Genomic DNA, 25,892 nt, shown 5'->3' on the forward strand with positions numbered 1-25,892 from the left:
TCATTTAGGGGCATGAACGTGCCCTTGCAGTCACCCACAATATGTTCCTAAAAAGGTCATGCAAAGAGGAATCAACTCCCACCAGCTAGTGAATCCAGCTTATGGCAGAGAGACTGGATAAATGCATGTGCTCATCTCCTGCCTCGCTCTGCCTCACTAGCTCCTGCTGCCAAGTGGAGTTTCAATGGGGGCTGACTTGCTTCCCAGGCACTGTTACCGGACAGACAGGTCCAGCAGCTCTATTTTCCAGAGGCCAGGCTGCAGGGTAAGAGTAATGGCCCCTGTCACTCCACATTGGCCTGTTATTGGAGATATTTAGTGCTGAGGATGGGCCATGGGGCTAATGTCTGGTATGTGATAATGTTGCTCCCTGCATGAGTGAGCGGGACATTGATTGCAGGCTGGCAGCTGTCTGCCTGTGCTCAGCAGCATCCCGCACGCAGCGGCAACCAGCCCACACAGCCCGAATGGCACGCATCTGCCCCTCCACGGCAACCTGAGGGTGCTCCAAGGCCCCACCACAGCTGCAGAACGCATTTGGGACTGCAGTTGGGCAGCTTTCTGCACACAAACATTGAGGGCCAAGTGAAGCACTGCACTGGGCGACTGCTTCATAGACTTGCTGCAGCTGCTGACTGTACCCAGTGCCCAGCCTGGCTACAGGCGTCCCCCACTCACTGCCCTCCACCGTCTCTGTCACTTTTGCCTTGCTGCAGCAGGCTACAAATGTCCAGAAGGGACTGTTTTAAGAGAAAGTAACACCCCAAGTCTGTCCCCTGCCCTGCACTTTGCTAAGCTGTGGGAAGGGAAGGAATGCCTCCCTGCCACCTGAGTGCATGGTGGAGCTTCCATGTCTTGCAGGGTAGTGCTGAGTAACCATCACACCAGGAGGGCCCTGGCAATGCACAGGCATGGCCAGCCACAGTGACCTCCCCTGCATGACACTTGCATGGAACCAGCACAGTGCTTTTGGGAACTCCTGCGCTCTGCCAGAGGGTCACACAATGTGCGTGCAAAAACGAGGCAAAAGGAACCTTCCCCTGGTGGGCAAGGCCACTGATTCCACAGGGCTGTGAGCTGGGCTCTGTGATGTTGGCTGTGGTGGGGAGAACAGGAACTACCTACAAGGGATGGGCCCGACACCCAGCCTCCCTCCTGAGTGCCACACTTTTTGTCGCGGTGCTCCGGATGAGCACAGTGCAGGTGCTGCTGGGCCTGGTTTCCAACAGCAGATGTTCTTCCTGACAGAGGCCAGTGACAGTTGCTCCGGCACGGCTGTCAGCTCCCTGCACTGCAGCCCACATCATGCCCGGCCCTGCACCAGCAGCACCACTGACCCCTCCCCACCCACACACAGTGCCATGGGTGACAAAGCCACAGGGACATCTGCCTTCCCCAAAGCCTTAAACCACTGGACAAGGAGGGGACGTCCCGCTTTACGCATCCCTGCATTTCTGCACCCCGTCTCACATGCTGCCAGCAGTGATGCAGGACCAGTGGGATGTTTGCTCAGCTCCACCATGGTCCCCTTGCATCCAAGGACTGACCCTCACCATGCTGCATCCAGTGGGAGGGAGAGGCTGCATTCCCACCCATTAGTCTCTCAGTTATCCAGTTCCCACTGTCCCATACCCTCAGCAGGGATGCAGAGCCCCTGGGGTCTCTGGGATCCTCAGCAGTACCGACCCGGCAGTTGACCAGGGACCTTCAGACACCGTCTGGGTGCCACAGCAAGACCGTCAGCCAGCGCGCGAGAGGCACAAGAAGTGACTCCACACAAAGACACGTTTGGGACAGCTTTACTTCTGGTACCAGAGCACAGGCTTTCTTCATAGGAACCAGAAAAGAACACCTTTTTTTTAAAAACTGTTCATTTACTCCTGCTATTTTTTTTTTACTATTTCATTTTTTTAAAAAAAAGGTTAGTCCTGAAAGCCACCAGCTGCAAGGAATCGATGAGCCAGCGCACGTCGGTTGCTCCCGCGCCAAGGCTCCTCTGCAGCTCTCCCCGCAGGTCAGCCCCGAGGCTCCCTCAGCGGGGCTCCGCGGGGCACTCCGGGGCACGGCCGCTGCCCTGCGCCGCGCAGCTCCCGCTCCTGCGCCGGCCCTGTGCTCCCCGTGGGCGCGGCTGCTCCGCTCGCTGCGTCTCGTCTGCAGGCGCGGCGGCTGCGTGGCCACGGAGGCCGCATCAAGGCCGTGCCCAGGCCCTGCAGGCCCTGGCTCCCAGAGGCACGTGCCCACCCCCACCGGGACGTGGGCACTGTGGGACGCCCTGATGGGTCACCCTCACCGAGCCACGTCTAAAGCTACACCGATGAATGTTTTAACTTCCATTTACTCGTTTGCTTTCCGTCGCAGGAGCAGTTTTCAGGTTGACTGAGAATTCAGTAGGTTTCCTTTGTTTTTACTTGAACAGCTGCTCAAGTAAAAGAGGGGCCTGAACAATCTTTTGAGTAGAAAGGGGCTGCCTCACCACGCAAAGAGGAAGAGTTACCAGATTTATTACCATCATCATTATCACCTTACTGCAGGACACAGACAGCCTCTCTCTGAAGCAGTCAGCTGCTGACAGCAACAGACGGTTGGATTCTTTCTTTCTTTTAGAAGGTCATAAATTAGCAACTTAATCTATTAAAAAAACAAAACACCTCGAATAAATAAATAAGTTTTTAAAAAAGAGAGAGTCACGACATGCCAGAGCTTACAACAGAACAAGTGAAAACGACCGAAGCAAAAGACAGGAAACGCAGAAGAAAAGCCCGGGTTCAGTTTGGTTTGCAATCAATGCAGTTTGGAAGCATCGTTTATAAAGGTATTTCATATACCAAAAAAGGCACCACAGTATCTACAAAGCCGAATCCTCGGGAGGGTTTCTGTGGGGTGGGGGAGGGCAGCAGCCTGGCCAGGGCAGACACGGGGTGCAGCAGAGCCCCCCCTTTAAGCTTGTCCATTGCAAATCTGAACTTTTCCGTTTTACATTTGGTTTTGCCATCTCTGTTGGTAAAAACTCAAAGTAATAACAAGACAATTGTTAAAAATGGCAAAGGGGACAACGTGTTGACCTTGCGACGTAACAGGTGCGCTATTTCTAGGGTGCAGTTTTCAAGCAGAGTGGGAGGGCCGTGCCCAGAGCCCCCGCAGCCCGCGCCCCGCACTCAGCCCTGCTCCTCCCAGCCGGCCCGCACCCGCCACGCGGGCAACCGGCCACAGCCACCATCAGTCGCCTGGGGACAGCCACCCCACACCACCCCACGCCGTGTCGTGGTCCTCAAGGCGCAGATGAAGAGAGCTGGTGCCTGCCGGTGCTTCCTGCTGCCCCTGCGCTGGGGCAGGAGCACCTGCCTCCGCACGGCCGCTACCTGCAGAGCAACAACTGAACAAAGGAAGAGGAAGGAAAAGGACAAACAAGAAAGAAAAGAAAGAAAAGAAAGAAAGAAAGAAAGAAAGAAAGGAAGAAAGAAAGAAAGGAAGAAAGGAAGAAAGGAAGAAAGGAAGAAAGGAAGAAAGAAAGAAAGGAAGGAAACACTTGAAATCTTGTGTTTACTAGTATTCAGTACATGGGATTCCTAAAGAACAACTTGTCCTCCTAGTTAACCTTGTCCTGGAATATATACAGGTTATTTGTTGCTGCCACGGCAATGATATTCTCGGAGGGGTGCCAAGCTGTATGCAGGATCTTTTTGCTAAAGTCCAGACTGTCCACGCTAATTTCGTCTTTCCTCCGCTTGCCGCCCACGCAGACCTTGCGGGGCTTGAGGATGGCGCGGGGTTTGCTGTTCTCCCGTGAGGCCTCCAGCGTCACGTCGCGCTTCGTGTTGCGGTCGAACATGCGGAAGAAGTTGTTGTAGGAGCCAGTCATGATGACGCTGCGAGGAGGGAGAGAGGACAGGTCACCCCGTGGCACTGGCCCCTATCACCCCCAGTTGCAGAACTCCAGCCCTGCCCGAGGACAGTCAGGATGCCAGGCATCTTGTGCCCCATCCTGCACCAAAGGGCGAGCCTGTGTCTCCATCCTTCTTTACCCAGGGAGCCAACTCTTTTCAGGATAACAATGCATATGGAGACCAGTCTTTATGGCAAAGATTTATCTGACTTGAACTGAGAAGTGATAGGACAAGGGGTAATGGACAAAAACCAGAACACAAAAAAGTTCAACTTAAGGAGAAACTTCTTTACTGTTCAGGTGAGGGAGACCTGGCACAAGCTGCTCAGGGAGGATGTGGAGTCTTGTTCTCAGGAGGTTTCCATACCCACCTGGACACATTCCTGTGTGACCTGATCAAGGGTTACCTGCTTTAGCAGGGGGTTGGACTGGATGAACTCTAGAGGTCCCTTCTAACACTGACCATTCAGTGATTCTGTGATTCTCTGAAACTGCCTCAGGACTGAACATGCAGAGGCACAATGAGATCTGGATTAGATTTGGAATTGGGGCTTCAGGCCCAGTTGTGCCTTGTTAATTACCTCTGGTGGCTCAGAGAGAAAAAAGTGGCAATCCTGCCAGGTCTAGTGGTCTTGGATGCTTTCTACCACCTGGTTTGTTGGGGTTTATATGTGGTTGGCATCCTCAGATTTTGGCCATCTGGAGCCAAACGTAACATCGCCCTCCTCTGAGCATAGGTGAAATGGTGACAGGAACCAAATCTGTCCAGGGGAGAGCTGGGACCCCATCAGAGTCTTGGGCATGGGGCTGCAGGGTTAGGTGATCCCACCCAGAGGAAAACTCTTCAGACCTCACAGCCAGCACAGCAACGTGGGACCATCGGGCCACCGCAAGGCGGGAAGCCTCCATGCCAAACTCAGCATGTGCTGGGGTCTGGGCTGGAGCCGCAGTGCTCACCTGTCGGAGCCGTTCCAGACGCACTCGAACTTGTCGAAGATGCAGTCGTTCTCGTAGAGAGAGCAGAGCTTGCTCCGCAGGTAGTCGTGAACCTGCCGGCAGGGAGGGACGGCGCGTGAGGCCCCCACACCACCACAGCCCAGCAGCTGGCAGGCGCCAGCCCAGCGCTCACAGGGGGCCGCAGGACCTGGCCCGGCCCGCTGGCTCTCTGCAGTTGAGCCAGGCAGCGCTGGGCACAGCCCGTTATTGCATGTCCTTGACTGCGGCCACCTTGCTAGCATAAGAGGCGGCAGCTTTGCCTATGGCTTGGGCAGCACCAGGCAGTGCCCTGCTCCAAGGCTTGCTTCCACACAGCACTCCTGAGTTTCCTTTCCCTGTGCACACCCTGCCTGGGATGTGGCTTACACCGGGCCACTTGAACCCATATTTAACCATTCTTCATTTGGTTTCCTTGATTTAACGCACCTCTCAGGTTTGTATCCACCCCGGGCCTGACACGCGCTGGGGCAGGAGCGCCGCGGCTGCCTCACCGCCGCAGCTGCCCAGCGTGTGCTGCGCTCACCTGGTAGGTCTCGATGGGCCGGTTCTCCATGTTCAGGTCCCACACCTTGACGGTGAGATAGTCCCGGGTCATGATGTACCTCCCACTGTGGCTGAATTTGACGTCGGAGATTGAGGAGATGATCTCAGAAAAAAACGACCGATTACTTGGGTCTTCAGGCTCTTCAAAAACTGCAGGAGAGGAAAGGACAAGGCCCGGCATCAGCCCAGGCAGGAGCTGCCTGTCCCCCGGCCAGCCCTAGAACAATCAAATCTCCTTTGTTTTTAACACGTGCAACAGGCAAGAAGGATCACTGGATACCAATCTATCAACAGCACCACAGAAACCCAGAAGATTTAGATCCTTGTGTGTCACTTCTGCTCTCTTGAAATAAATGTGCAGCAAAACTGAAAGTCAGTGTAAATATTTCATAGCCACTGCAGCCTACAGATTTAATCTGATCAGTCTGTGAATAAATCACAGTTTGAGCAGTTTGAAGGAGACTGATGAAGTTCCAGAGTAAATATATTTACAAATGTGATTTAAATGTAGCATCAGCTGAGCAAGTATGGCTTAAAAACACACCAAAGAGATGCCTCAGAAGACGCTGCTGCTGTGGGGCCATCTGTCCAACCTCCTCTCCAGCTCTACAGTCAGCTGTCCAGCACCAGAGGCTACTGCTGGGCAGCATGGCGAAGCACATGCTGCTTTGCTTCTCTACTGAAGAAAAATCCAGTTGCCAGTCATGTTTATCTGACCCTTGTCCCAGGGCTGAGGCTCTGTTCCAAACCCTCAGCCCCACCACTGCTGGCCAGAGCAGGGGCCGTGGCAGTAGCCAGCCTGGCTTCTCCCATGTGCCCTACCCCATGCTGCCCTGCACACTCGCGTTGGCTTGGGTTTGTCAGCTCTTCCTGAGCTCCATGGCACCAACTGAGCTCCTCAGTGCGGCAATGACTGAAGTGCCAGCATAAACGATGCATCTACAAATGGGAAACAGCACTGCCCACAGCAGGACCCAGCTCTGTGTCCTTTCATCACCTGCAGGAAATCTGGCAGCATGTCAGGGTTTTTAAATAAGCAACAGCAACAAGAGAAAATAAGGATCTGAGGCAGTCTGTGGAGAGCAGCTGAATGCCACGACTTGTCTGCAATCATCACAGGTTTGATCACATCAAGCCAGATGGCTTTGGGAAGCATGTTATAATGGCTGCACCCCTTCCATCCCAGATGTGTGACGATGTGAGCTTATGTAAGGCTGGAGGTGGTCAGTACAGGGGCAAGAGGAAACTGTTGCTGACACTGTAGAAGTAGAAAATGTTAAATTGCAGATCAACTGTCAAAAATGAAAGACCTCAGAGAATGAGTCTGTGAGCTGAGGCCGCACCGAGGCAGGTCAGCATGGGTGAGACAGACATGGCTCTGACACTGGGTACTGCACCCCCACATGGCTCGGGGAGCATTCCCCACACCACGGCATCATCCTGCTCTGCCCCCTCAGCTGCCTGCTGCTCCCTCCTCCCGCCTTTCCTGGTTCCTTGGGTCCTGCCCATGTGGCAGTGCAGCCCAGGCTCTTGGTCCCGCCATTCCTGCAGGGATGTCGCTCCGCAGTGGACCACGGGCAGCAGTGATGCCACTGGGGGGCTGGGACACCAGCCCCTGCCTGTGGCAGAGCAAAGGGTCCCGTGTGGCACCTCTGTGCCGAGGAACTTGAGTACAGGCTGAGGAGGAAGGACCCAGCCATGTGTTGAGCCTAGTGCGGGATCCAGCCGTGCTCAGGAGCTCTGGATGCAGGCCAGTGTGCTCTGAAACTCAAGCTGAGAGCAGGGTCTGGTGCAGGTTAACTGCATTTTCCCTGCCCTGGCCTCCGTGCCCCCTGTGCCAGGGCTCTGATCATGGGAAGCTGAGACCAGACACACCTGCAGAGAGCAATCATTCAAATGACACTTTTGGAGACAACCTCCCCCAAACTGCTGCCTCTGCACTGCACCAGAGCATCCCTCAGGGTGCATCCCTCTGTCATGGCAGCTTCTAAGCAAATGTTTGGGTTGTTTTTTTTCACTCATCAATAAATGTAGCTGCTCATCAATGAACATAATACTAATTCAAGTACTGTCTTTCCTTTCTCACTCCTCGTTTAAACTCTAATCATGACAATTATCAACACAAACTGCAAAGCTGTGCTGCACTGTGACCAAGCCCAGGCTGGGGCCATGGATGTTCCACATGGCCCTGTGAGAAGCAAATGAGTCACCAGGTAGAAGACTACTTCAGAGGAAGACAGCAGAGTGTTGCAAAGGGGTCTCTTGCCCTGCTAAATGAGCTCAGAGTGGCACAAGAGGCTTGTTCTTCATCCTGCCAGAGATTACAAACACCCAGAATCACAGAATCTTAAGGGTGGGAAGGGACCTCAAAAGATCATCTAGTCCACTCCCCCTGCCAGAGCAGGACCACCTGGAGTAGGTTACGCAAGAACTCGTCCAGGTGGGGTTTGAATGTCTCCAGAGAAGGAGACTCCACAACCCATCTGGGCAGCCCCTTCCAGTGCTCCCTCACCCTCACAGTGAAGAAATTCTTCCTTGTATTTCTTTGGAACCTCTTATGTTCCAGCTTATACCCATTGCCCCTTGTCCTATCATTGGCCATCACTGAGAACAGCCTGGCTCCATCCTCCTGACACCCATCCTTTACATAATTGTAAACATTAATGAGATCACCTCTCATTCTCCTATTCTGCAAGCTCAAGAGCCCCAGCTCCCTCAGCCTTTTGTCATAAGGGAGATGCTCCACTCTCTTCATCATCTTTGTGGACCTGCACTGAACTCTCTCCAGCAGCTCCCTATCCTTCTTGAGGTTTTGCCAAGCCTGTTATTTCACAGAGCAGGACATCATTAACTCCTGCAAGGGGTCTGAGGAAGGAGATGTTTAGCTGTTGAGGGCAACGCTACCAGCTCAGTTCTGCTCCAGCCAAAACCTGGGACAAAGAGCTCAGCACAGAACAGCCCAGCTCGCCCTGCAGACCCCCAGTGCTTTGTCTACACAAGGCAGTGAGTTTTCTAATCAGATCTCTGTGCTTTACTTAACCTCTTTTGCTATAAAAGGCTTAGCTGAAAAAAAACCCAACAAAACAGGTAAAGAGAACACACTGTTACCAGGAATATGGGAGAGAATGTGTTCTGCTGGAGTTCAGTTTGGCCTTGCAGAGACAGCACTCTTCAGTTTCATCCCTGCCTGTGCCGTGGTGCACGACAGCCATGCTAGGTGGCTCAGAGCCTCTCCTCTGAGCTGGCAACGGTGAACTCCAGGCATTTAGAGAACAGCACTAGCCAATGGGCTGGGTCACCTTCCAGCAAGGCCAGACCATCACCTGGCAGGAGGCAGGCATCGGGTCAGGGCAGGCAGCTGCTGTGAGAAAGCCAGGAGCAGCTCCCCAGACCCACATTCCCAGCTCCCCTCTACTTCCTCCTCTTCCTCTTTTGTGCACCCAGAGTTTCAGGTTGCACCAAAGGACCATCGGCATTAAGCGATTTGTCAGAGAACAGGATTCCGGATCAATCAATCCAAGCTCTGCCTGAGCAGGTGAGTCCTACACGGCAGCTGTTCCCTGCTGAGCTTTTAGGGTGTTCCTGGGACTGGCCACCAGCAGGCACACTGTGGGTCTGTCGGGCGACTGGGATTCAGCACGGGTCTGTGTCCACCTGTACTGGATGAACCTCTTCTGACAGGCACAGCACGGGCACAGCCACTGCAGTGGCCCTGCCTGCAGGTGCTCCCCTTGCCCACCCTGCACAGCACCTGCAGTGTCCTGTGAGGGCTGGGGTCAGGGTGGGTGGCTACTCATAGGGTGGCCTGTGATGCAACCATGTAGTGCGTGAGCCCTGGGCAAGGGCCCTTTGGACTTCAGCCAAGGCTCCAGTTAATCTGGTAATAAACAGGTCCCCACAGAGACGTGGAAGTGCCGTGGAGCAGCCTGCACAGGCAGATGTGTTATCCCTCTGCTTCTTCTCTTGCTTCCAATAAAAAGTCGAAACTCAGCAGAAAAGCAAAACTAGGAGAGAGAACTGTGGTTTCCTTTACACCAGAAAAATCAACCCTGCAGCCTGCTCTCACAGCCCAGAGGTGCAGAAGCCTCGTGATTCGGGGCTGGGGAGCAGCAGTCACTACTCTGCTGCCAACCTCCCCTGTGAATTCCAGTGGTTCACGTTTCTGCCTCATTCCTCCTGTCTGCAGCAAGCCAACCAAACACGTCCCTCTTCCTCACAGGTGAGGTACAGATTAACAAAGCACTTTTGGCAGTGTGCCCTGGCAGCCCCAAGGCAGGCTGGGGAGAAGCTGCTGTCCTTGGAGTGGCTGCACCCAGCTGTCCCCAGACCCTGCCAGAACCATCCCCTTGTCCGCCGAGCAGTAGTGCCACAGCTGCCCACGGGACACCCAGACCCCCATGGTCCTGGTGCTGGGAGCAGCGGGGCCTCTGGCAGGAGCTGGGTCCCACTGCAAGCAGAGCCACCCAGGCCCCAATGGCAGAGTGGAGGGGGTCTGGGAATAGAAGCATGGCGCTGGGTCTCAGGGAGCTATTTCTGCTCCTTGCCTGAAGGCTTTTGTGCGTGGCTTTGCTCCTGCTGCAGATGCAGATCTAGGCTGCTGACCTCACAGAAAGGATTTCTGAGCACTAATTCTCCGTTACACAACAAACCTATTTTCCTGACACCAAGCAGGAGCTGCCCTCCTTGTGCCAGCTCCCTCTGACACCCCTCCTTCTCCAGTAGCCTTCATCAGCACCCTCCCTATGGGGACACAGAGCACACAGGCCTCCAAGACAACCAAGAAGGGCTGTAGGGCCCATGAGTGATACTGCTCCTCAGGAAGCCTGGCAGTATTCCCCCTAAGCAGTGACACAGAGCCTGGCTGGGGCTTCCCCAAAAAGCAGCAGCACCTGCCCAAACACTGTGGCCCCGCTTGTCTTAGAAATGCATCTGCAACACTGGGGGGGAATGTTTGTAAGCTGTCAGTTACCGTATCAAGGCAGCTTTGTGTGCTTATTTCTAAACTGTTTGCAGCAAAGAATGAATGTTTGGTTGTGGCGGTGTAACACAGTCAGCAGTGAAAAGACAAGGCAGCCAAGGTCCCCCTCTGGGAAACTTTGAGCTTTTTGTTTCAGGAGTTCCAGTAGGTACAATCACAGTTGTCTCCTTAAAATAAAAATGTGGAAAGCCCAATGCCTTTTGCTATGGGGAAAGCTGCAGTAACCCCTGACAGGGTTCTTGCTCACTCTCCCATATGCTTTTCAAACAGGGTAACTTTTGCCAGCATTACCAGCAGCTTCAGGAATCCCAACCTCCCCCAGGCTTCCCTGGTGCTTCGCACAATGTGGGCAACTTCTCTGTGCACGGTGTGCTGGGAAGGAGTTCCCTTGCAGGACCCCTTTCCCTCTCCATGGGCTGCAGCACACAGCTCTTGGCAGCCCTGTGCAGCAGGCATTTCTGTGTGAGGCTGATGCTTGCTCTCAGCTGCGCAGCTGGAGGGAACGCACAGCATCACAGTTCGCAGCAGCCTCAGATGAAACGGGCAAACAAAATTTAATAAGAGCAGCACATAAGTAAAAGCTGGCCTCGAGCAGCAAACTGTGTCTATCTAAATAAACATGACTGGGATGTGCAGTGCTATCTTCTGCATTTTTATTAAATATTGACAGTTATTAAATGTCTCCGTTGGAGGATTCGCCTCCAAAAGCCAATGTTGCTTTTCATTTTGAACTTTGATGAACTGTCTCAATTTCGACTCACACATCTGCTGAACTGCAATTGACTGAGGCTGATGCTTCTGAGGAATGGAGAGAAATCAATAAGGAAATGTCACGGGAGAGGTCAAACTGAGCTGAGATTCACCATCGGCCAGTGTGCTTGCCAAGGGCTGGAGGAACGCCACAGTACCCAAACAAAGAGAGATGCTGAGGGGGCTTCTGCTGCCAAAGCATCAGGAAAATGAATTTTCTTTGCCTCCTAGTTCTGTTCTGATTCTCAGCTGGGAGCTGTCACTGTATGACTGCCAGACAAGGTTGTAAAATACAAGAACAGAAAAGGATGTTGGGCTAGGGAAAAACTGCCGCTCCGTATCTCAGAATCTCTGGACAGTGACACAAGCCTTTCTCTTTATCCATTTTACTCCAGCTTGAAACCAAGTTTAAAGCCAAGTGCAACTGCAACTCAAGAGCTCAAAAGCGATGGCTGGTGTGTAACTCCACATCATCTCTAGTAAACCTAGATCTGAAACACTCAAGTGCTCTCTGGGTGTAGATTATTAGCATGGGGCTCCACTGAGTTGCACTATCTTGCTCTTGTAACATGATCTCACTTTAAATACTGAAAAATCTCCTTAAATCCACAAAGTATTGGGCATTTGTGAAGAAAAATCAAACAGGAATAGGAGACACAGATGTTTAGCTGTCCAGTCACACAGCAGAGTGGCCCTTGCCTCTGCCCAGTTTCACTGCCTTTAAGGCAGATACCAAACCCCGGTAAGTCAGTCCCATCTCTGTGTCTTGTTCACAACACTGCGCTCAGCACAGAGCCGCTTTCCTGAAGCCACTAAGGCACAAAGAAAAGCAACAGGTATTTACCAGCCCACTCATAAATGCTGTAGCTGTTCCTGCTGGTACATCACTGAGCAGATGCCAACATGAAGAATATTTCCCGTAATGACCTCCTGACGCTTCCCGGCTGAGCAGGATCCAAGCTCAGGTGGCTGCCTTGACAGCAGCTCACTCACTCACCACATCAGCCTGGGGAGGACCGAGGATGAGCTCCTCACATGCATAGCTTGCTCCAAATTTTGAGGGGGCTTCTCTGCATGTCGTGGCCCCTGAGGCATCTGCCGTGAGGCTATTTGGAAAAGCGGTCCAAAGAAGCACAGCACTCCCCGACTTCTGTCAATGACAGCTCCGCTATAGCCGCTGTGTACCGACATCTCAGCGACCCCTCAGACCTGCTGCTGCTGAAACATTACCATGGGCTTTTTAGCACTCACCACCAAAGGGTGCGGGGCTATGACTCTGGGGAAGCTGCTCTGGTCAGGATGGGCCACATGGAGGGCAAGTGGCCATAGTGACAATGGAATGCAGGCAGAAGCACAGCCTGGCACAGCCAAAAGGAGCATGGGGAGAGGTGGGAGGGCAGATCTGAGCGCAGAGCAGTCTCTGCACTCCCTTTCCTGGGCAATTTTGACCCAAAGGGGCCCTGCGCTGCCGGCAAGGGCTGTACTCACACTTGGCGTGGCGGTCGCAGAGGGCAGAGGTGCGCATGTCGCACAGCCTGATGGTGCCTTTGCTGCTGCTGTAGACAAAGGTGTTGCAGTGGTGTGGGTGGAACTCAGCGGCTGTGATCACCTCCGTCAGCTCCTCCATGTTGGCCGGCTTGATGTCCACGATGTCTGGTAGGGCGAGTCAAGGAGCCATGTGCAGCCTGGACCCGACCCTGCTCCTCCTGCTGCCCCTCCTACTGGTGTCTTTGGACATCTGCTGAATATGGGTTTTCCTCCCCAAAAACAGGTGTTCTCGGGAGAGAAGCGCCATCCTGAGGCAGAGCTGTGGTGCTTAGCTGGGATGAGCCAGCTCCAGTGCAGGGAAAAGCCACTGTCCACCACATTCTCCACCTAGCTGGGGAGCACAGCTCTGGTACCATGGCCTGGAGCCCCTCTGTGCACCACAAGGCCTGACTCTGCCTATTTTCTCCAGGCTGAGTAAACATCTTTTATTGCAGTGTTGGGGCACTGTTGAGTAACTGTACCAAGAACAACAGGGGGTTAAACAAAACCCAGATCATGAGGACCAGCAGAAAACCACTGCAGCCCAGGGCAGGAGTCACCCAGAGATGGATAATTTCTAAAACACTTCACATGCTTGGGCTCAGTGAAACGCTGGGTTGAAACTGACTCCATTCCCAGGCCCTGCAGGTGCTGTCAGCAAGGACCATTGAGGTCCTAGAGAGCATCCTGGTGCCACAGAGGATGGCTGATGACTGTCCATCCCGCAAGCCTGCAGTCACCAGTGAAAGCAGCTTCAGATCTTATGGTGCAATCCAGGTGCCTATGCCCACTTTGAGCTTCCAGCACTGCTCTGCCATACCTGCCTAGAGCCTCCACCAGCTTCACACCTGTGACTGCTGAAATCCTCTCCAGCTGCCTAAATTTGCCACATGCCTTGGGGATTTCTCAGTAGAAATCACTATATAAACACCACTGATGATTAGTGCCCCGTTGTTATTATTTCTGATGCGGCTCTTACATGGGTGACTGGCACGGCCTCATTTGTACGATGGTGACTGGCAGCCTGTCACCCTGCTGCAGGGTATAACGGAGACTGCACGATTAATACTTCCTCTCTGCGTTTTCCCCAAGGCACCTGTCTCCTCCATCACCCGCAGACCCCCCTCCCTCCCACCCGCCCCACGTGGACCCTGCAGGCAAAATTCTTAGCTGTGTCACGCAGGCTGGGGGGATGCCAGCTGAGCCCTGCACCATGCGGTGAGCAGCTTGGCTGGGGCTGATGGCCCAGCGTGAGTGCTGCAGACAGCCTGGCTCAGCCCGCAGCACCAGCACAGCTGAGCGAGAGGTGCCTTGGCAATGATACCCAGGGGTGGAACTTCAAGTGTTCTGTGGTTGGATTCACAGAGGACAGCACTTTGTCATACTCCTGGGCCCCTGCAAGCCCTGACCAGGGGGTGAAGCTCCTGTACCAAGGAACTGTGAAGGGGTTGGGAGGCCGGGGTCAGGCGAGGTGCCGTGCCACCTGCTCAGTCTCCATCACACCAGACACAGACATGGCCTTGCTTCCTCTCACAGAGCTGGGCCTTGCAGGAACCCCCGCCACCACTTACCTTCACCAGGGACTTGTCTCCCCACCAGCTTTCTTGTTCTCCCTCTGACACTTGCATGTGTCTGTACTCCCAGGGCACCTCCCTGATGGCAGCTCTCAGCTTGGCTGGGACTGGCCTGAGGCCGTGTGGAACGTACCAAAGGATACTAAAACTTTGATTTGTGATTTCAAAGTTCCACAGGTTTATCCTCAGGTCATCTGCCGACATGTAGGTCTCATAGTCGCTGTTGACGGAGATGGAGTTGATGTGGTAGGTGTGTGCATTGGCAAACACCCGCCGGGGGGTGGCCTCCACCATCAGGTCCATGGGCCGCAGCACGGGCACCTGTGGGCGGGAGCAGTGTCAGCACACAGGGACAGAGTCTGGCTGTGCTCCCCGACCCCGCCAGTGCCCGGTACTGGGGGTGCCTACAGCCGCAGAGGGCACCCGCTCGGCACCGTCTGCCAGGGAACCTCCCCATCCACCTCCTCCACCGAGGGAACTTCACGCCTTCCTCAGTGTATGAGCAGAAGGATGGGCAGGCAGACACTAAAGCCTTTTACTTTTGAAAGAGGCACCGGCATGCTTAGATTGTGGCCAGTGACTAGTAAACCCAGCTCAGATTTCTTCTGCAGCAACCATTTCCTCTTTGGGAAACAAATAACATCTACTCCTGCTTTGTTTTGCAAATGTTAACCAGAATCTGAGATCCCTGGAGCATTCCAAACAGAAATACATTTCTTGAGAGAGCCGGGTCAGCACAGATTTCTCTTTCAAGTTTTTTGTATTATTCGCTTCGCAGTGAAGTGACAGAGGTAAGAGATAAGAAGAGACAAGGACAGGGAATGCACAGGGCAGGGACAGATGGAGGGACCAGAAACAAAGCTCCACACATTTGCCTTTAGATTAATAAGCATAACTCATGTAAACATCAGGGGATGGAGAGATGCAATAAGAGCAGTGTATGCAAGGAGAGGTGTAATAACTTCAGACATAACTCTCTTAAGGCAGTTAATACGCTTGAAAGGTGCCAGTCTCTGCTCCTGTTTGCTAGTAAGCTCTTCCCTCAAGCTACTTCATTACTGTGTATATTATCTGTGTGCTGCCCAAACAGATTTCCCATGGCTGCAGAGGTGGAGACAGGAGTGTGACAGCCAGCTCGAGTGACACTAGAGCACAGGGACTGCCAGCTGAGAGCCTGAGCTTAATGTGACGAGCCTGCCTGCTAATTCAGCCTGACACAGGCAATGATGCATCGTTTGCTGCTGAAGGACTCTGCTCAGCCATCTGGGGACGGAGGCTCAGGGATTACAGCAACTAGGCTGTCATTCAGACTGTCAGAAACATGATGGTTGTGCAAAAGGAAGGGGTTCAATGGTTACACTGGGCCTCACCAGGCACAAACACAAGTACAGCACAGGCTTCAGCAGCAGATTTCACTCAGCGAGATGATACCGTGTGTCCTGAGCACACCTCACATCCAAACCCCCAGCCAGTCCTGTCCCCAGCAGGAGCCCAGCACTGTGTGCCGAAGGCTGAAGCAATCAGAGCAGCCCAGGTCTGGGACATGGCAGCATGGCCATCTGCAACCTCCAGTGCCCCAGCACAATTCCCTACCCAATTTTTACATGGCAGTTACTCAGAACCACAAAGCTAAACACTTCAGCCAAGAAAATTCTCCACATCTTACTTCAGAGACAAATTCTAGGGAGTTTTTTACATCTAGAACCTCGTTGGTCACCAGGTAAAACCCTATGAGAAGAATAAACCTAATCATTCCTGAATATTCTATTAAGGCAGAATTTTTTTTGTCCACTGCAGTGGCAGGAATCTGCACTGAAGTATGCAAAACAAGCAAGTGTCCATGCTCCTCCTCATCATGTCCTGTGAGCTTTTGCTTAAGGGTATCAACAGTAAGTATTGAAGCCTGAAAGCACTGACACTGTGAGGCAGGAGCAGCCGGGAACGTGCTGGGAGCACACACCAGCTTTGGGATCTCATCCCACAAAAGCGGAAATCTTGCAGAAAGCAAACCACATCTCAGGATGGCCAAGAGGAGCAGCTGCCCAGTGCAGGCAGGGCCCTGGCTGGGGTTTAACCTCTTCTCCACTGAAGTCTGCCTTGAAACTGGCTGGAAGCACCACCACAGCGAGTCTGTGCTGACAGCCCAGCCCAGTGACCACCCTGACACCTGCCGTTGCCAACAAGAGAACTCCCTCTCCCCACCATGTTCCACTCTTGGCTGCATCTTCCTGAGCGCACTGGTGGTCTCCAGTGATGCCGCTGCTTGTGCCCCCCACTCCCACAGCTCACAGGCACCCACCTTGCATTGCTGCTTAATGTGCAATAAAGAAAGAGTGGTCTGAGGGAAGACCCCACAGCCTGCTCTGGGTGCCATCCCAAGCTCAGCTGGGCAGGCAGAGAGTGGCTTGGGGCAGCAGCAGTCAGGGATGGCGAAGAGAAAGAGCCCAACAAACAGGGCAAGATGATAGCAATGGCAACTAGGGGGTTTTGTTGGGTTTTTTTTTTAAGCATGCAGAGTTCAATCCAGTGTCTGCCTAAACCACTCAGCTCCCACTAGCATTGCCATGGCAATCCTCAACAGCAGAGACCTCCTCGGAGCATCCTTTCTTCAACTACAGAGCCAACCTGCAGGGCAAGCTCTGCTATTATATATACCCATTATTAAAGGGTAATTCAGTGTAACAAACCACATCAAGTACATAGGAAGGCTGTCAAATAAAATAAACCACTAATAAATTAAATTACCTTCTGTTTTCTGGGAGAAGTGGTGCAAAATGCCAGTCATTTTTCATTCAAAACAGAATATGTCTTAATTTCCTTCCTGCTTTTAGTAGGCACCCCCTGCAACAGAGCTGGTTCCACTCATTCAAAGTGCATGTGACACTCGATTCCTCTCTCCTTGTCTGGTGAAGGCTTTCCTGAGTTAATGAGGCACTAATCCCTTCTCCAGCTGTAAAATTCATTTTCTCTGAGGCTGAGAGGTGGAGGGAGCTGGTCCACTCTGGCCCCTCCCCACTGCCAGCAAAGCAAAGGGCCACGACTCAGGTAACGCCATGTCTGTAACTGCTGAGCTTCACTGCTTTGCCCCCTGCTCACATCAGGTTTACCCCCTTCACTGTCTGTCATGTCCACTGTCACCAAACACTCCCTGCTCCTGGGGGGTAAGTTTTGTGTGGCAGAGCTTCCCCTGGTCGTTTACAGTGCTGTCATGGACATGTCCTGGAGACACGCAGAGAGTCAGTGTTTCTCAGGAACACCTCATCCTCTGCTCAGAGGTGCAATGCATTTACATGTAGCATTTTCAAAACACAAGTCAATATAGAGGGGAAGAAGATTAAGGGCTCAGTGCCCTGGATGGTGTAGTCACGTAACCCCTCATATGCACAAGTCAACACATGCTGGGTTTGAGCTGTCTGTTGCTGGAGGTCAGATCAGCGACATGAAACCCTCAGCACAGTCCCATAGTGAGATGAGGCTCGATCACCTAAACACAAGGCATAAGTGCTGCTGGGAATCCTGCTCATGGGACGTGTTGGAGGCTGAAAAATCCTAAGAGATGTGAATATGAGAGGGCTGGCTCATGAAGGGAAAACCCCAGTACAGGTAAGGTAAACAGCAGTACTGTCTCTGCCCAGAAAGCTGCTGCAGGACTCCAGCATCACCCCAGGATAGGTCCTGCACTCACCCTGCGTAGGGCTCCTGGCCACAGGGAGATGGGAGTGAGGGCAACCACAGGCTTGCCAGCACTAGGCCCACACCATTTCTGTGCCGCAGAGAAGGAGGTTTTGTTCTCAGTCACATCTGTCTCCATGGAAATCCTCTTGGCACAATGGAGCCGCACTGGACTTACAATTGAGATCCAAATCTGACCCAGAGAAGTAGCTATTAAATAAATCAATAAATAACCCATTTAGATGTCTCTCCGGTCCCCATCTCTGTGGGGATTACCAAGCCTCAGCACCAACTGCAGTCAAAGCTCTGCAAGTGCCTGTGAGGTACAGGAGTACAGGCAGGGTCAGCCCTGCAGCTCTAACGCCGACGGCAGTGCAGCTCCCATTGCAACCAGCTGGGCCTGGGCGGCAGCGCTCATGTCTGACCGGTGACAGCACCCAGGGCAGAGCCTTCCTCTTTCCTGCATTTAGCACAGGGCAGATGGCCCTGGTGCCAGGCCAGTGTGGCTGCCCAGCGTGGCCACCAGCCCACTACTCCAGCTCTGCATGAGCGCTCCCCAGAGCACAGTTTGCTCTGCAGCCTTGTGCAGCCCCAGTGAGCTGGAAGGATTTGGCTAAGTGAGATTAGTCACAGACAAAGCCCAGATTAACTCTAGCCTTGGGTTTGCAAGAAGGAAAATGTAATCCAGTTCCCAGCAAATCAGAGAGCAGAGCGAGCTGCTCAGGGATAAATCCAGCAAGGTCCTTCACCTCCTCCAGCAGATGAACTCCTCTGAATGTGCTCCCAATGTTTATTTCTTACCTACAAAAGGCATACTCTGTAAATAGATGACGCTGCCTGCAGATTAGTATTTTACAGACAAAATGTGCATCTTATGGGACCTTTCCCATGAAGTGTGGAAGGTACCTTCCTGCAGGAGGATAAACCCGCTATCTCGTTACTGGTCCATACAGCTCATAGAGCTTCTGGTTTCATCTCTTCTCCCTAGACATGTCCCTCCCCGCTAAACAGAACACCAACACCATGAGCTATTTTTTATACAGTGGAACGCAGGCAGACTTGCAATCAGCTGAAGGTCTCTAGGTTCAAAAGGGTGCTGGCTAGGGGGCCAGGGAGAGGACCACGGACACCAGGTCTGCAGGGACTGAGGTGCAGAGCTCAGTCTGAAGTCAGCCCATGTGGGCCAATGGTTGGGGTCATCCACAGAAATATCCTCTCAAAACAGGGTGAGTTCATGATGGGTTTTTAGAGCAGGGCTGGGCATTGACTGCAACTGTCACTCTACATACAGCTCAAGTCACCTCAGATTTCCTGCTCTTTGTATGTATTTATAGCAGGACAGCATTTTTTTGTTTGTAACTGAGAATTTGTCCTAGTTCAATTACTACACAACAGCATTGCTTTCACCATCTGTATCTAAATTCTGAAATAAGTGGGCAGAAACTTCAAAGAACAAACAGAACACTTTTCTTATCTGAAGTTAAAAAATCCTGAACTCTTCATGCCAGTCTCAATAGAATATTTTTCTACTTTTCCCAGGAGAAGCGCGTAGAGGTGCAATCATGTTACCAAACAAATGCTCAGAGCAATCCAAACCTGGTTGATAATTCGGCCTGGCACGTTGTTTTTACAGTATGTCTAGACAGAGATACCAGCAGTGTAATTGCTGTGGAAAAAGAGGTGAAGAAAAAAAGAATCTGAAACGTCAGTTATGGTCACTGGCATTTCAAAGCAAGTTTCCAGACATTAAAAGAATGAATAATGTGTTTTCACCACAAAATAAAGAATTTGACTCATGACCTGGGAAAAACAAAAACATGCAAAAACCAGTACCAAAATAGTTCCTTCCTTTCTTTTCAAGGATCTGCAGAATGAAGCAGCAAGGGGTTGGGCTGGCCTGAGGGCAGTTCCTGCCCTGCAGCCATGGCACTGGGAGTTGGCACCGCCTGTCCCCGAGGGAACCAGCATCACCTGCATGGCAAATCCGGAGCCCGAGCCCTGCAGACTGGTCAAGCCTCACCGGGAGGCCAAGTCAAGCCCTTCCTGCTTCACACAGGGCCTTGCTTCAAGAGAAACAAAAGCCAAGGTCTTCCAGGGCAGTGTCACTCAGATCCCCAGAGCAGCACGGCAGCATCTCAGGCGGCACTGTGCTGTGGTGTGCCTGCTGCCGGTGGGCAGCTGAGCATGCACGTCACACATTGAGCTGCTTTACAGCAACTAATGACAATAGGAAAACCCTTTAAAAAAAACCCCCAAAAACACCTCTGTGGCAGCGGTTTGATGATGATCATTTGAAATTGATTAGTTCTGCTATGTGCATTTCATAGCCAAAAAAAGCCAAATGTTTCACATTACCTTGTCATTTAAATGATAATGCTTCGGAGAATACATACAAGGAAAAGACAGACAAATGTCTGCTGGGGCAGAAATGCAGCAGCACAGTGGTCCTTCTCTGAAGCATCCCCCATCCCTTTCCCACCACACAGCCCCGCTCTGGGGCTGCCCATCGGGTAGGAACACAGCACATCTCCCCGGGAAACTGCACCGTCAGAAAAGAGAATTTATGATGGATTTTGCTGCAAATGAGAGAGTGAAGTGGTAGCTCTTAATCACAGAGCGCTCTGTGGCAACTACAAACATCAAGAAACCAGGCACATAAACGCACCTGCTCATCACACCCGTGTCACATCTGGTCTGGCAGGGTCACTCCTCACCTAGGGAAGTGTCCACAGAATGCCACCCTCTATACTATGGCAATCTCCCGAGTTCATACTAATCTTCATCAGACCTAGAGTAAGCAGTCCCTGGGCTCATTAGGTGTACACTAGCCAGTTTGCAGGGTGCTTCCTTATTTAAAAATATTTTAAAGTGCTTGAGGCAGGTTGTTGTCAAATGGTGCCTGAGCTCCCCTGAGTTTCCCTGGGACAGAGGAGGGGAGGCAGCAGCAGTCCCTCCTAAGAGCCCCCAGTCAGAGGCCCATCAGTTCCAGGGAACCCCAGCTGCTTGCCCCACTGCAGATTTAGCTCAGGAGCAGGGGAGCTGGTAGGGTGATAAATCCCAGGCTGGCTTGAGAATGGACAGTGGCCTGATACAAGAACACCCTTCAGCCCCAGGCTCTGCACAGCACACTGGGGAGGCAGAAGGCCACCCCTGTGGCATGGGGTGTTCAGGCATTAATGTGCCAAGGCAGTGCTGGCAGCCCAGTCTGCTGCTGTTGCTACTTCTCCTTAAGCAAACACCATAAGGATGAGACCCACTCTACAGCAAAGGGAGGCCCAGGAGCTGTGTCTGCCAGCCAGTTCCCCCAGTTTTACTGCTGAGAGGCACAGACAGCCGTCTTGCCACACACAGCGCCAGGTGCCCACAGCTGCCTCTGGCAGGCGCACAGTACCAGTGGTGGGATGCACACCAGTGCTTCACTACAGCTGCACCTGAGCTGTGAGGGATCAAAGCACACACAGTCTCTATTTAAAGAGATTTAAACCCTGGATATTATTTGTGTTAATTATTTCCTGCACGCATCCCACAGCGTAGGTACGGCTGTACACTGAGCAGCACTTGAGAGCTTGTGGGGGCTCTTAAATGAGGCCAAAGGGTTGTAGCTATTGGGGGCTATCCAAATAAACAGAGCTCTTTCAGTGACAGCAAAAGCCTTACTTCACAGTCTGGGCAGAATTAAATATTCGTTTTGCACTCTGTGGGTTAGAAATTCCTCAGAGAACAATGCTCATCAAGTACATTTAAACCATTACAATGAATGGGTAAGAGATGATTGCAGCAAGGTGGTTTTCAAAACCCTTTTTGCTTGTCTGTGGTTGAAAATTAAACTGTGGATGGACACGGCTTTACTCCAAAGCACGAGCATCACAGGACAATTATACAACAAAGATACACCAAACTGCAGCAAAATGGTTACAGCTATGTAACTAGCTATCAAAGTAAAATCATCAAAAATTAGATCAAACCACAGCTGGAGGAAGACTCCTCAATTTTCCATCCTCAGGGGCAGCAGACCTTGCACAGGCGGATATTAATAATCATAACACTGAGCACTTACATGCGTTTTACCTCTTCCCGTTGCTGCAAAGCAGGAGGCGTACGTTCCCATGGGGAATCGCAGTGCCTTATATCAGAGCACAAGGGAAGACACCCAAGTAGCAAACCACCAGCCACATGGCACCAAGCCACTACCAGAAGTAAAGGGAATGAAAGCAGAACAAAGGCTGAAACTTTCGAGGCAGACAGTGGACAGGGAAAAATATCACAATTCCCTACTTCTCTGACTAACTCCAGTGACTGCTGTCGCCTCCATCAACCCTGGCAGTGCAGACGTGTTGCCATAGTGAGCAGGGATGCAGTAGATGGGTGCTGGTGGAGAGGGCTGGTTGCCCTCACCCCAAACATGGCCCTTATAGCTGCAGGGCTGGCCCACGTCCTTGGGTAATCCCCAGCACCACAGTGCCCAGGGCCGGACCTGGCACCTGCAGTGCTGGCAGCACCTCTGCATCCCTGTCCCTCCTCAGGGGCACCTCGCTGGGCACCAGCAGTGAGGAGGGTCTGGACCATGTAACTCCAGGTTGAGTGCTTGGAACAACGCCCAAGTCGACTTTCAGCTCCATTTTAGCCCTGTGGTTGCCAATTCAGTTGCAATCAGCTCACATCAACAATCAATAATACAGTCATTGTTTGTTTATTTTCCTAAGCACCTTGCTGGTGTGCCCTGCCCTGCTGAGGCCTCACTGCCAGTCTCGCGGGCTCCAGCTGAGCCACAGCGGCTTCCCACTGGCACAACAACCTTGCTGCCAACAGCCACCTGCAGTGGAAGGTTGGGATGGGAGCCTGGCCACCAGCTTGGCATTCCTGCATCCACCCTGTCCTTGCCCCCAAGCAAACACACACAGGCTGCCTGTTCTTCTCACACCAGTGCTAGTGCCTGTAATACGAGATAAAGAGAAGGAGGAGGCGCAGCTCAACTATAGCATTAAGCCTTCAGGTGCACACAGCAGTGCAAGGCTGTGGTGAGCAGTGCCTCAGAGAGTGCAGCAGAGCTGGCAACACATACAGAAGGACATGATGCCACATGGCACAAGCCACGCTCTGTGCTCCTTGTGGCTGCCCACGCAGATCCGACTAGTTGGTGGCTACTGCAGGCAAGGCAGATGTTGTGACACCTAAAGACCTGATAGCCAGGTCAACCCAGAAGATAAAAACGCATTTTCAAAAGGTTAAAAAATGTAACTTCAAAATTCCCACAATTAAATATTTGGCTTAAGAGGTTACACTGGTGTTTTAGCAGTTTTAATACAGTTTGTGTTGGAAAAGAAAAGAAATACACCTCACATTTGTCCTTGGACTCTTGAGCTGCTTCACCTCGCCCAGAAATTCGATGTTCTTAAAGAATATACTAGAATGAAAACTAAAGCAACAGTCAGAAATAGCTCTGAGAATGCTGACGTTACATTTGTAGTTTTGCATGATGCCCACCAGCAGTGTGTTAAGGTGTGCAGGAGACCCTGGGCAAGGGATTGTTGCCAACAGCCACCTGCAGCAGAACTCTGCACGGGCATTGGGACAGCAGCTCTAGGCAAAATAATTACCTCCATTTTCTCAATAAGCCCAAGGCTTTTCCATTGTATTTAGCCAGAGAAGGAAGCACTAACTGGAATACCAGCTCTTAGCACTGTCTTCTTCCAAAAACCCACCTCTCAGCCCTGTGAGGGCTGATAACCTGAGCACTGACAGTCAGACCCCGAGCAAACTCCTCCAACAAGCTGTCTAGGTAACTGTGCACTAGGCTGTAAATGTCACCTGAAAAAGGGACAGCAAATACATATATACAGGAAATAAAATGGGTTTTTTCTTAGTAAAGAAAAACACCTGCCAGCAACTCAGTATGGAGACAAGAATTAACTACCTGTCTGGTGTTCCCAATGGCTTAATTTGCAATGGAACTGGAAGCCATAAAAGTGAGCCAAGAGCAATCATAGCAACAATTTTATACATAAATATAAAAGCCCCAGGTACTCAAAGTGCAAATTCTGACAGGATATTAATAAATTACAAGCCAGTCCGGTCTGATTAATGTCATGACAAAATTCCCACACATTTGACACTCCTAAGCCTACAGCTTAAAGCAGTTATTGTCTGTTTCTGCTTAAACATCAGGGTGTGGGGGGGGCACAGCTTCTCCCCATTTGCAGAGGAGCTTCCTGCTCACTGCAGGAGCCCATGTGCTCAGGGACTTCCATGCTGTTCATACCTGCTGCAGGAGCTGCTGGAGCTCCCCAGGGCACAGGGTGAGCTCTGATTGAATTAACAGGGCACGCACTGCCTCAGGCCAGGGCTGCCTCTTTATATGCAAATGAAATATCATAAAAAGCTATCCCAGGGAACAGTAAACTGGGGGAAGAGTAAATGTGCCAGTGCTGCTGGGCAGGTGCAGCCAGCGGTGCCCAGCAGACAGGCGCTGCTGTGCCCACGCTCTCCCCCTTGCCAGGCTTCGCTGCAGTACTCCCAGGAAGGCACATGCTTCCAGGGCTGCTTTAATGGGGTCTGTGCATCCATCCCCCTTGCAGTAAAAGGAAAACATAGCCTTAGGTGTTTACATTTGATTTGAGAGGCAGGTTTTAATCTCCTTAGGCTGGGAGAAAAACTCATTTAGAGAAAGCACTTATGCTCCCGAAGCAGAAGTTGTGCTTGTGAACGTGTTAAGAAAGGAAAGCTTGTTAACTGCCTCCTCGCCATGATAGGCATGCACAGCAGCCCAGCAGCAGCTCCCTACTCCACTCCTGTGCCCACACACCAGCCAAAGCATCAGCCTCTGAAGCAAGGAGCACCCTCGCTGCCCTCCAGTATCAACCTACCACCTCAGGATGGCATTACTGGTACTGTGGCACACAGGTGACACAAGCAGTTTTCACCCAATATCCCAAAGGAAGGCTCCTTGAGAGCCTTAGTGTGCCTGCACTCACCCGCAGCATGGTGATCATGGAGGGGTCTCGGAGACGGCCATCCTCATCCTTGAGATTGTATCCCTCCGGTCTCTTGTCCCGCTCGCTGACCTTCCATAGCTTCACAGTCTTATCTGGGTACCGGAGAGAGAAGGGCGTTATGACTGGCTGCTCCCTGAGCCACCTGCCGATGGACACACCAAGGCCAAGGTCTGCTCTGTCCCCACCTGCCCCTCACTGAAAGTGGTTATAGAAGATGTACCTGCCAGCACAGCACTTTATCCCCAGAGCCATGGCTTTCCTGCCCCTGACAGAAAACTGCCAGTGCATTTATTCTAGATGTAAGGAGATGGCTGAACAACAGAACAGAACGGTTGGATTAATGGGGAAATAATAGGAGAAGTGATTTCCCAGGGCTCAGAGCCTCAGAGGTCATGCTCTGAATGTTGATGTTCGATATATCCAATACCTAAAGCTCTGCATGGCTTTAAAGCTCATCAGGCAGAGGGTGCTACCAGGTAAATAATTTTGCTCTCAGTGGAGTTCATGCATAAATCCAGTGTGGATGAGTGAAGCAGGGCAATGGGCAATTTGAGGTACCAGCAAGCTGTCTAGTCCCACAGCACTGCAGAGGAGCAGAGCAGGTGTAGGGGTGAGCTGTCCCTGGGAGCTCTCCCAAGGAGGTGAAATGGTGCCAGTAACTTTCTCAAAAATCATCATGACCTTCCCCACCCACAAACTGCCAGAGGCCAGCATTTACCACCAAATGAAGCTTTGAAGCCCTCCTGCAGCTCCCTGTCCCCACCTGTCACCCACCCGCCCTTCCCCAGTGGATGGATCCCCAGGAACATGTGGTTTTATTCTGAATAATGGTGTTTTCTTTCCTCTCTGCCGACAGAGACTATCAGTAGTTTATTGTCACTTCTGCCAGGTTTTGAACACAACTGTACCATCCATCTTCATTTTCTCCTTTACATGGCAATTCCAATAGAGTGCCATTAATTTTGGTTTTATTAACT

The 25,892-nt window shown here is 52.0% G+C and overlaps 1 protein-coding gene across 3 annotated transcripts in view; it reads right to left on the reverse strand.

The window, feature by feature from the left end:
- Window positions 1–1,803: 1,803 nt before the first annotated feature.
- PPP2R2B (protein phosphatase 2 regulatory subunit Bbeta) overlaps window positions 1,804–25,892 on the reverse strand; it is a 104,132-nt gene continuing 80,043 nt past the window's right edge. For 2 of the 3 annotated variants that reach the window (XM_062002163.1, XM_062002164.1), the window contains exons 4-9: window positions 24,895–25,007; window positions 14,395–14,572; window positions 12,639–12,803; window positions 5,403–5,572; window positions 4,841–4,932; window positions 1,804–3,866 (exon numbers count right to left, since the gene is read on the reverse strand). In XM_062002163.1, the coding sequence (XP_061858147.1) occupies window positions 3,587–3,866; window positions 4,841–4,932; window positions 5,403–5,572; window positions 12,639–12,803; window positions 14,395–14,572; window positions 24,895–25,007 (998 nt within the window). In that variant the 3' untranslated portion in view covers window positions 1,804–3,586. The remainder of the gene's footprint in view (window positions 3,867–4,840; window positions 4,933–5,402; window positions 5,573–12,638; window positions 12,804–14,394; window positions 14,573–24,894; window positions 25,008–25,892) is intronic. The other variant, XM_062002165.1, reaches the window with a different exon arrangement.

Source organism: Colius striatus, chromosome 9, assembly GCF_028858725.1.
Source record: "Colius striatus isolate bColStr4 chromosome 9, bColStr4.1.hap1, whole genome shotgun sequence".
Lineage (NCBI taxonomy): Eukaryota > Metazoa > Chordata > Aves > Coliiformes > Coliidae > Colius > Colius striatus.